General features: G+C 39.2%; 1 protein-coding gene across 1 annotated transcript in view; it reads right to left on the minus strand.

Annotated features, from left to right (window-relative positions):
• sdk1a (sidekick cell adhesion molecule 1a) overlaps nucleotides 1-11,054 on the minus strand; it is a 274,209-nt gene extending 263,155 nt beyond the window's left edge. Inside the window, exon 1 of the mRNA XM_024259668.1 lies at nucleotides 9,563-11,054. Coding sequence (XP_024115436.1) covers nucleotides 9,563-9,731 — 169 coding nt within the window. The 5' untranslated portion in view covers nucleotides 9,732-11,054. The remainder of the gene's footprint in view (nucleotides 1-9,562) is intronic.
• Nucleotides 11,055-11,370: the final 316 nt, after the last annotated feature.

The following is an 11,370-nucleotide window of genomic DNA, read 5'->3' on the forward strand; positions in this document are numbered from 1 at the left end:
CGATGGCGTTTCCTGTTGGCGTGTGCTTTTTTTCTTTGAACTCCAGTCAAATTTCGCATAGACAAAAAACAAAACAGCCTTGACCTCTAGAGAAAAAGTTTTGAGACTCCAAACTGATTAAATTATTGTTCAAGATTAAAAAGTAAAACAATATTTGCATTTTAGTTTTCTTAGTAGTAACTTGTACATTCACACAGTCACAGCTAAGTAGTCAAACAAGACAAAATTATTTTTTGTGGTAAACCCTTAAAAAATAAAGGACAGACCACAAAAAACAGCAAAAAAAATATAATCAAACTCCCTTCTATCTGCATTGTCTGCAGTGAAGCATTTTCTGTGTTTTATTGTGAGAGGCAAAACGAAAGAAAAAGAAAAAAAACACAACAAAATCTAGCAACACAGTAGGACTATAGATACCAAAAAAGACCCAAAAATAAAGCTGCATTACAGGGAGACGGTGAAATAACACAAACACATCCCACTTTGCTCCTTTGTGACAGATTTAAAGTTTCTTTTTCAGGAAAAGTTGTTGTTCTTTTTGAAGATATGACGGAGCTTTGCCAAATGTTATTTTTCGCACAAACAACTTTTATAATTTCTTTTTTTTCCATTATAGATGTGTAAGATGTTGTCAGTTTGGCACCAACAAGCAATAAGAGATGTAAACATCAATGTTTCAGGAAGTTAAATGAACTCTTACTTCCACAATAGAACAATTGTTACCTAATGAGTCCAATTAGTGAGGCATATAGAACTTGAATGAAAGCGAAAGAGCGAATGAAAAGAATGTTTAAAAGAGTAGAGGAATGGGAGAAAACCCCTAAGATTTAGCTGGTATTAAATGACTATCAAGAAGAGGTCATATTAGGACATTCTGACATAAGAGAACACATACTTAAATCAATCTATTCCTATTATATAAAGTTTAGATATAAATGTATGTAGCTATCAAAACTGGGCCAAGTGAGTGTGACATCACAAGTAGAATATGACTTTCTTCTGGCTCCAACCAAATTAAGTCAATTCAGTTGCTATTTTGGATGCTGCCATGTTGCAGCCGGACAACATCAGTAGTGATTGGTCTGAGTTGTTTCAGTGGCAACCACTCTCACCAATCAGGAGTGAGCTTGTTGGAAGTCCACACGCCTACCACTTAAAAACAGACTTTGGAGAATCTGTCAATGAAGGAGTACCACATACTTTAATTAATACATGTGATTGGTCATTTTACAACTTGAACAACTTGCACTAAAGAAAAAATATAAAAAAATAAGGATTAGCAACATGTTAAGAACAGGAGTTATTCTGAATAATATAATGACTGAGTAATGGTGGTTTAACTATAGATGTCAATGGATCACAGATCAATAGTTAAACGGAGTAACTCTACATTTGTAAGGAGTGCTTTTCAGCACCCTCAAATCTGCTGAATGCATGCTAGCTGCAGTTTGAAGACACAGAAGGGGGATGCCAGCAGACCTTTCAGCAGGTTTTTTTTTTGTAACTGGAATGCACAATTTCACCAGAAAACATCAAAGGATTGTTGTCGCCCTTGTCAGCTGCTTTGTTGGCTCATAACTGGCCCAGCTGTAGCAATATAGCAATGAGAATCTGCAATGAATTTGATGGGGGAAAGTTGTTTTTAAGATTTTTTTTCTTTTTTTCTTTTTTTTTAATAATACTTTATGCTGTAGCATTTTTGTCCCTAGCATTTAATAGTATAATGTTTTTTTATGACAATGGTTATTACAGCCTGTTAGGTTCTTCCTGACAGTTTGGGGTGTTTGTTGATATATTTGGATGTATGGAAAGGTGTTTATAGGCCATAAATATCTAAGAAGTTATACACCTCTTGTTTTTTTTCTGCTACTCATGAGTGTGTCCCACAACAGTGAAACACACATATTTTAAACCAGAGCCTGTTGGGTTTACTTCTTTGAGAATATGTGCATATGTGTGCTGTTTTCTCTTTATGTTTACATATGGAAATTATTGCTTAGGATTCAGTATTCTTTAGCATGAGTATCAATGCTTATTACCGTCTTAAAGCTGAGTTTCTTCCACTGATTTTGACCTGCTAAAGGATTGGACAAATAGAAGTGATTAAAAAGTTATTCTGAATATTTTGGTTTGGAAGGTTTGTGATTGTTTAAAGTTTTTTGTAATAATTTATTTTTAGGCCACAATTATCATAATATATGTTACTCAAATATATATAAAAATATCAAAAATAAAACTTTAAGCATTACCCTGGGATATACCGGGCGTTTGTACCAAACTAACTTGACTTCTGTCAAACAGACCCTTTTACATGCAAGTCAAAATAAATATTTGTTTGCTTTTTTTCCTTAACTTTTCACATTCTTTTGCAACAGCTTTAGTTTCTCTTGAAGTTTTCATGACGTTAATGTTAAAATCTTGTTTTAAAGCCTAGAACAAGTGTACTTTAATGGAAATTATACATTCCCTTCTTGGTTTTCATCCATGACATTTAGTGAGCGACTTTTGCACACAGTTAGAACTCACAAGATTTGTTTGTTTCTTGCCAGGGTATTCTATCATGATATATAAACATTTTGATTTCATTAGAACATCTTGTCCATTTTAGATATGACACGTTCCTATCTTAAGTTCCTGATTAAAGTTGTTTGTATGACTATAAAATGCGAACGTCCTTCATCACAGGCAGAACTCTGCAGTCTTCGCCATGCTTGCTAAGCGTGTACTTTGCTCTACTCTGTTTAATAAACATTCTTGAAACATTTCTTTCTCTCCAACAATTTTTCCACCACAGTATGTTTAGAGCTGCAGAAAGAAACAGTGATGAAGAATGAGATCTGTCATTTTTTATAATCTGCCCATTTATTTATTTTACTATAGCAGATATGAATGCACATTGTTTTCCTTGAGGATCACTTTAGTAATATTCTGCTTTATGCTCCCATTTAAAACGCTTATGTCAACACAATCCTCTTACAGAAATAGATTCATTAACCCTGTGGGCTACTGCAAAGAAAGGAATGGAATTTGGTCATGCTGCAAACTCATTTTGTTAACGATCACAATAAACAAGTCACAAAAAATTATACACTGTCTCCAACCTTATGCATTTTTTTATATGATTGCAAAATCATGTAAAAAAGTTTCTTGTATATTTAACAAAAAAATGAACTGCGCAACAGACCAAATTATTTTTTTTTTTTTGGTGGGAACCTGTACATAAACGGAGAATAAAACTGAATGTCACACACACAGCTCATAGATTAAACAAAATTCATTTTTAAGCGCACCCTTGATGAGGGTACTTTCACAAATATTTTGTTTTTTTCGCACAAAAAGAGAACTGTCAACGTGCTAACTTTCATTTTTTTCATGTACAGAAGTATTTTAAAAAATGTGTTGCTCCTGGGGTCATTTGGGGTCATGAATGAACAAAGCACAGTCCGGATATGAGAGTAATCCACACAGGATAGATGTGCTCTTGATATGTGTGATAATAAAGTCCAGCAAACATGAAAACGCTCATAGCATCCTTAACAGTTATTGTCAATAAAGTTTCCCTCCAGGACAGATCTGTGATGAGCGTCGCACGGCAGTGCAAGTCAGATAAAAAATAAAAAAAAACGTATTTATCTTCTAGTTCAGAATAGGGCTGGGAATCACTTGGTACCTCACAATATCACGCGATACGCGATACATGGCTCATGATATTGATGATATCCCAATACTGGGATAATTGGTAAAAATTGTCTTTTTAAACAGTCAAAAAATTAAACATTTTTTATTAATGTCACTTCAACAATGCAGTTTTTTTATATCTGAGGCAAAAAAGTACTTACATATTTCCCCCATTCTCTCATTTGTTAATAATGAAAATCCATATAAATTAACATACCTTTATTTACCCACAGCCACAAGTAAAATTAAAAGAAATGTTGTGTCACCTTAGTAATGCTGTCTCAGGCATCCAGAAAGGCCAAACGCTTAGCTCAGGTAGAGTGCTGGTGTGCAGCGAATTAGTCATCTTTAGATCTGAAGCACATTTCCCATCCCTGGCAAAATAACATTCCAGAAGCCACCGGCATCAAATTCAAACCCCTGATAGTGTCTACAGAGTGATTAAACCAACAACATTTCCTATGCCCACCGCTCTTCACTGGTCCCTTCACCCCCACAGCAAAAAAAGCTCAAACTGAGCACTGTGATCTCACGGTGGTGGAAGGAACCACACAGCTGTGCATGTAAGCTCCAAACTTCTCAAACTAGAATGTGTTGAGCAACTTGAATGAGCTTGTTACATTCTGCACTTGTAAGTGCAAAATAATTAAATAAACTATCCCAAATTATCATAAAACAATCACATAAATGCCATTAGTGTTTGTAAGACATAATTTTGTGTCAAAACAAGTCTTAATTATTGGTTTTTTTTTGTTTTTTTTGTAAGTTTCTTTGAAGCTAGAATATTGGGGCAGATTAGTGGAAAATGCCAAAAAAAAAGAAAAGTGAGTCCTCTCTTTTAGTGGGTTTGCTTTAACTCAACAACAGTTACAACAGCTTCTCCTTTAGTGACTGTGTTGCGAGAAATGAGTACTGACAAGGGAGGGAAGAAACACCCAAAAACCCCAACTAACAATCTGATTAATATCTCCAAAACGATAATCCCCTACAACCAGATCAAAGTCCATTTATTGTACAGATAAAGTAATGAAATGTGCTACTTTTTCCTCTCTGACAGATGGGCTCCTGAACAAACCACTTCTGAGTTTTACTTTGAGAAGCTATAAGCTCTGTTACTATAGCGTCTGAGTTTGATACAAGCATGGGGAAGGTGGAAGTCATTACAGGGTCGTGCAGCTGGACAGTGATAATCACTTAGATGAGGTTTCTAATTTATACCCTCCTCATTACAGCATGGTTAAACTAATTTCCACATCAGCTTCAAATGTGTGACACTGATGAGCAAGTAAAAACTTCTGCATGGATGTGGGCGCCAGTGTGTGTTTGTGCATGCGTAAAGCCTCATTCCAGTTTATTTGATTTAGGGTTTGGCATTAAATGCAGAAATGTTCTCCGGTCCACAGACCACCATTCAGATATATCTGCAACCTCAATTCCCTATAAGACCGCCCAGTGGCCCAATCAACACTAAGCCGTAGACAAAGTAAGCCAACGGCATGCGTCAAATCTAATCTAATCGCGGACTGATAGATTTGATTAATATTGTACTGGTGCTCTGTCATAACAAACTGGGTCAACATTCTTGTGGCAGTCCTCTCTTGTACTAGTTAAAGAAGAGGCAGAGTTCATGGAAGGAAATGAACCCTAAATAAAAGTATTTACAGACCCACTTGATTTGTATTTTTGGTGTTTTTAACATGTTTTTATTAAAAACACCAATTGCATTGCATTTTTCTGATGATGAATAAAGGAAATTAAGCTTAAAATTGCATTCTGAGAATGTCTTTATTGAAACTGTTGTTATTGAAATTGTTATGAATCAGAAAATGCAGTTAAAAAAAATATCAGTGACGTGAAAAATACCCTGGGCAGACCACATGCTTCCTCCTCCAAGCTCTCAGCAACAGGGAGAGTGGCGAAGATACACCACGCCAATGGTCCCACTCACAACTAAGAGGTGAATTTCTAATGAATTACTGCCACTCAGCAGAAACTATGTCCTAGAAAATGACACATTTCTTTTAAATTTTGTCTAAAATTGCCATAATCAGAATTAAAAGACCACTGGGAATGCTATTAAAATAGCTCAAAAGATGACTGGAGTTTGTTTTAAACGTTCCTTAAATTGAGAAATAAAGTAATTTAACCATACTAATTCAGCCAATTACTCTCTTTGGGATTGTAAATATAACCGTATTACTGTACAAAACAGCAGCTTAAACTTGACACAATGTATGTAGTGAACGTGGATGGGGAGTAACTATGTAGACACACTCATCCACCCACACTTTAAAACAGGCACAATATGAAGGACATAAATATGAAGGACAAAATACATCTTAGAATATTTTTTTAATCGAATACAAGTATTGAAAAAAATGTCCTTGCTGCAGCAGCCTTGCAGCTGATAGATATAGGATTAAATTAGAAATATCTTGTTTGATTTTTTTTTTTATAAACAATCAAAAGTGATGCTGCTAAAATAATCTGATTAATAATTTAGTGAATCGTTGAAATATCTGTTAGTAGTAACCCAAATTCAGCACAAAGGCAAAACACATTCTTTCAACTTTTTTTACTTTATATTCTAGCTGCAATACTAAAGACGGTAGTGCATTTGGAACAGTGTCTTTCAGTGATGTGTGGAGTGACATTTTAAAACACACCGACTGTGACACGTCCTTGACTTCATTCAGAACGTAAAGTTTAAGGAAAGGCGCCGTCTGCAACCAATGCTGGAAGTGCGAATAAGTCAACCAGCTGAGGAGCAGAGCCCACTCAGTGACATGGAAGCGCTGGGTGAGCCAAGAGATAAGTTATGAATAAAGAAGGGTTGGCGGGGAGGTGAGCACATGGAAAGAGGGAGGAGGGGAGGAGAAAGGAGGAGCGGAGGGGGGAGACAGTAAAATGCTGCCGTCACTTAAACTCTAAAATGAAAGATCGATGAGCTTATTTAAATGTGCTCCTGGAGACGAGAGTTGGCTCATATAAACCCTCGCATTTATGGGGAGGGGTGTGGGCATCGATTAACTGCATGAGAAAAAAAAAGACAAGGGAGTGAACGAAGCAGAGATGGTGGAAGAGGGACAGAGAAAGCAGAAAAAGATCAGGGGGATCAAACTTGCCTCATGAATTTCAGTCTTTTCATCCTGAAATAAAACCCTCTTAATAAATTCTAGATGGAGGGGTCGGAGCTCAGAAAATCCAGACCCTTCGATTGGCCACCTGGCACAGTTTTTCAAATCAATAATCCCACCCTAGTGTCACCACAGCCAGCCTTGTCCTGAATCTCGTTTCCCTAATTTTAAATCCCGCCCCCCCTCCTCCTTTTCCATCTCTTCAACCAAGACAGCTGGGAAGAGCTGGTGGTGGGAAAGGTGGGGGTGTGGCTGCTTGGGTGTTAGTGGGGAGACATTAATGGGAGGATTGAAGAAGCCGACTCTACAGCCTGAGGATCAAGGAGATCAAGAAGTGGGGGAGCGGAGGGAGGGGAGGGAACCGCGCATACGACATGATGGAAAAGAAGCAACTTTTGACACGCAGGAGTGTTGTCATACCGTCGTCATCATCGATTACGCTGCAGGGTGCCGCTGTGTGATTGACAGGCATTTCTCTCCAAATCCCTCCTCCATCTACTGCTCTTTCATCCACCTGCCCTATTGGCCGCACTTGACTCTTAAGCTACTGATCATGTGAGGTGCGTTCAAGAACAAGGTAAACGGGAATTCTTGAATGCTCATATAGACCATAGTGTTTACACTGGACAAGCAGGAAGGGGCTTCCTTTTCTTTTTCTACTCTTCACTAGTGGATGGCATTGGCTGCCACCCGCAGTTGGATGAGGCTTATTGCGAAATGTTAAAGCAGTGCAAATCATGATTAAAGCTTTGCTTACGCAACTCTATTCTGATTAGGGCTGGGAATCACTAGGTACCTCACGATACAATGCGATACACAATACATGGCTCACGATATCGATGATATCGCAATACTGTGGTAATTGGTAAAAATCCTCTCTCATAACTCACATTATATAGACGAACACATATTTTGGGGGGAAATATATCCCCATTTATTTTTTAGCTTGAACACAATCATAACAAACAACTTGTGTCTTATTTTGTGTAACATTGCTGAAATCAGTAATACTATGCCTTTGACAAGCATTAATTGGAATTATCTGTAAAATCCACTGTTAACAATACTAAACATGAACAGCAGTGCCACTACTTTGTGCAAAATTATTGTAAACAACCGAACAAAAATTAAATAATTTAAATAGCTGCCAGGCACATTGGTACCTGCGATAGCAAGTCTTGCAACGTGCGCTCCCTATCTACCTCCAAAGAAACATCCCACCAAACGATGACGATGACCTTTTACAGCCTCTTCAAACGAAAATAAAAAATCGATACTTAGTGAGAACCCATCAAGAATTAATCACAGGACTAAATATTGCGATATATTGCAATATTAATATTTTGGTACACCCCTGGTGTTCACACTAGACAAGCAGGAAGGGCCTTCATTTTCTTTTTCTACTGTTCACTAGTGCATGGCATTGGCTGCCACCTACAGTTGGAAGGGGCTTAGTGTGAAATGTTAAAGCGGTGCAAATCATGATCCAGGCTTTTTCTTACACAATTCTATTCCAATATATGAAAGACTTTGTGTCATGTAGTTCCAGTATCTTCTTCATGATCAATTTTCAAATAGTTGGCACTTCCTTGAATTATAAAGGATGCTAGCTATACCAAATCAGAGTTTATGATTGGTCAAAGTTTAGCTAGTTTTTGTACGTAGACCCCAAAAACTAACTAAAAATCTTGCGAAGCAATTTATGAATGCAAGAGTTTTGAACGCCCAAAACACCCATGCATGCACGTTTACATAGACTTTTCATTGAAAGTGGTTGCCTGGATGTTGTGAACGTAGTTTCACTCACATTACTCCCCCTTATATGTTCTGTTTATAGGTCCAGGCAGCGCTTCTCCTGCACTTTAGGAGCGCACATATATCCCATGCCTTCTACAACAGCGCACCCCCACTTCTCCTCACACATAAATGCACACACATTCCTGAGACTACCCCCCTGTCTCTCTCTCTCCCTCTTACTCCCACCCCCCCAAAATGTCTCAGCTTCACTTTCACCCCACCACGCCATCTGTGACCCACAGAAAAGTGTGTGTCAACACCCAGTCTGACCTATTCTGGGCTTTTGTTTTGCCGTTCACATATGCTCCCATGAGACACACACACATATATATAGACACACACATAGACGCAGACCGGCATTCAAACAGCCACAAAGACACAGTTTAATTTCATTCCAGCAACACTGCAGTATATGGCTAAGAGAAATGCACATTTTCTTGTATGAGCCATATAGTTTGCATCACTTTATGTCCATCAATACACCTCTAACATGTAACACCTGTCAACATAACAGCAGCCCATGAACTAAATGAGACATAACAGAAATCAAATGTGTCAAACTGTGCATTTACATGCTTGGGTGTCAAAGCAAGAGCATTATTAAAGCAGGTCACACACTAAGAAGGGGATTATCAGAGCCTAAAAACTGAACACACACACATCCTCATAATTTAAATGTGTCATCTAAAAACTAAAATGATTTGATTTGGCATAACTTAAGGTGAATCGCTTCCTTTGATAATCTCTGATATGTGTCATGTAAGGACCATAAAATGCAAAACTAAAATAAATATTGAATTTATGGAGAAATCTAGAACTCCTATATGTGCTTTTTTATGGTCGTTCAGCTTCATAAATTTGTGTAATAGCCTGTTTATGACACAGGTTTTATAATAAATGTTGTGCGTTTACTTTCAATTTTGAAATATTGATGGGAGTTCCGCTCTTACCTTGACCGTGCAACATGTGGCAGCTGGTGCCGAGGAGGAGCAGGAGGTGAAGAAACAGTCGCCGGCTCCCGCTACGGGCCGTCCCGGTGCTCATCCGCACGTGCGTGCCCCGCGCGGGGGCTTCCTCCGCGCGCACGCGGGGTTCTCTCCGGGTACCTCGCGGCTTCATCCTCCGGGCAGTGTCCGCCGGTTGCTCTCCGCCTACAACTGTCCCTGCCTCGTGCGGGAATAGAGTACCGTCCTCAGCAGCGATGAACAAAAAAACGGGAGCTCCAGGAGTACAAAAAACAGTTGCTTCTACCGGGATCCTCGCGTCTCAGCGCCCGGCTCCGACGTCCAAAACTCGGCGGGCAGTGGAGTGAATGAGAGGCAGGAGAAGGACTGAGTACTTTCCCTCTGTGGTGCAGCTTTAGTGAGGGAGGGAGACGAAATTTACAACTGCAGCTCCAGAGTCTGCTTCACAGAGCAGTGATTTTTCATTGGGATTGATCCGAGCAACAAAAAAATTAATACATTTGAGTGTGTTTTACTGATCGGCTTATATATCTCCAATCCACGGTTGTTTGTTGTGATGTCTTCAGCGGGGATTTGTCCCGTGAGTTCGCATTAACATAGAAGCGATTAAAAAATAACTGTACACCCTCAAATATAAATAAAAAACACAGAAAAGTCGAGTCAATCCACTTATCAGCTCTACGGAAAGCCGTCGGATGTGGTCTGCAAAGTGTGAGAAGTGCCCCCTCGAGTCCTCTCCAGCAGCGACGTTGAAGCGACGATGGATTCAGACACTTATCTGAGGCTCAAACTTGTGTTTCCAGTTTAACTTTTTAACTCCTTGTTTGTTTTCTGCGGGAAAACTGCAGCAACTTCCAGCTTCCAGAGTGGGGACTCCCTCCGAGGATTCCTGTTAAGCTAACAAGTCCGTGATGCGCGCGCGCTCGAATTATACTCACACAACAGGTAATAAAGCAACAACAAATACCCCAGTACAACTATTTCTGGCAGTTTTCCGTCTTGGCATGGATTCACTCCTGCCTGGGGGGGGTAAAAATTGTTGTATTTTTTCGGGTCTAACGGGGAGAACAGTCGCTAGTACGTGCAACAGTGTTACTCCACCGCTGCGACACAGGAGCCTCCTGCATTTGTCCGGAGTCCTTGACGGTCGTGAAAAGCTACCAGCACTCACTCCAAAGCGTTACAAATGCGTCATATTTACTTACTGGAGTTTTCCCTCCCAAATAAGTGACGTTTCAGGCGGTTTCTCCTGTCTCGGTCTCCCTGTTTCGGCTGGGAGAGCCCACTGAGCCGATGTCTCCCTCAGCTGAACACCTGCCACCCTCCTCTGCTCGACGCAGACTTGAGGGAGAGAGATGGCTCTTATACCCAAATAGCCATGGCACGCGCTCTCTTTCCTGCAGCTATTTCGGTCATATTTAGGTCTGTTTCAAACTCATACGGCAACGAAATCACTGACTTTCTTTCTTGAAGTCTCCTTTAGTGTGTTTCAAACTCCTAAACAAGAATTTCCATTCACTATCATCCGTCGATGCTGATTGGTTTAGACTTTTGCTCCGCGTTCGTTGATTGGATAAACCGAAAAAGGGGCGGACATGAACGTTTGCACCAAGATTGTAGTGAACTGCGCCCCCCAAATCCCAACAGAATATTTATGTATATATGTGGTATTGTTTGTATTAAGAAGAGATTGCCGTGCAGAAAAATGAATGACTAGAAACTTGTAGTGTAGTGCTAAAGTTGATAAAACCATCTACTAATATGCTCCAATAAAAATAACAAATATATACAAT

Source organism: Oryzias melastigma, linkage group LG1 (assembly GCF_002922805.2).
Source record: "Oryzias melastigma strain HK-1 linkage group LG1, ASM292280v2, whole genome shotgun sequence".
Classification (NCBI taxonomy): Eukaryota; Metazoa; Chordata; class Actinopteri; order Beloniformes; family Adrianichthyidae; genus Oryzias; species Oryzias melastigma.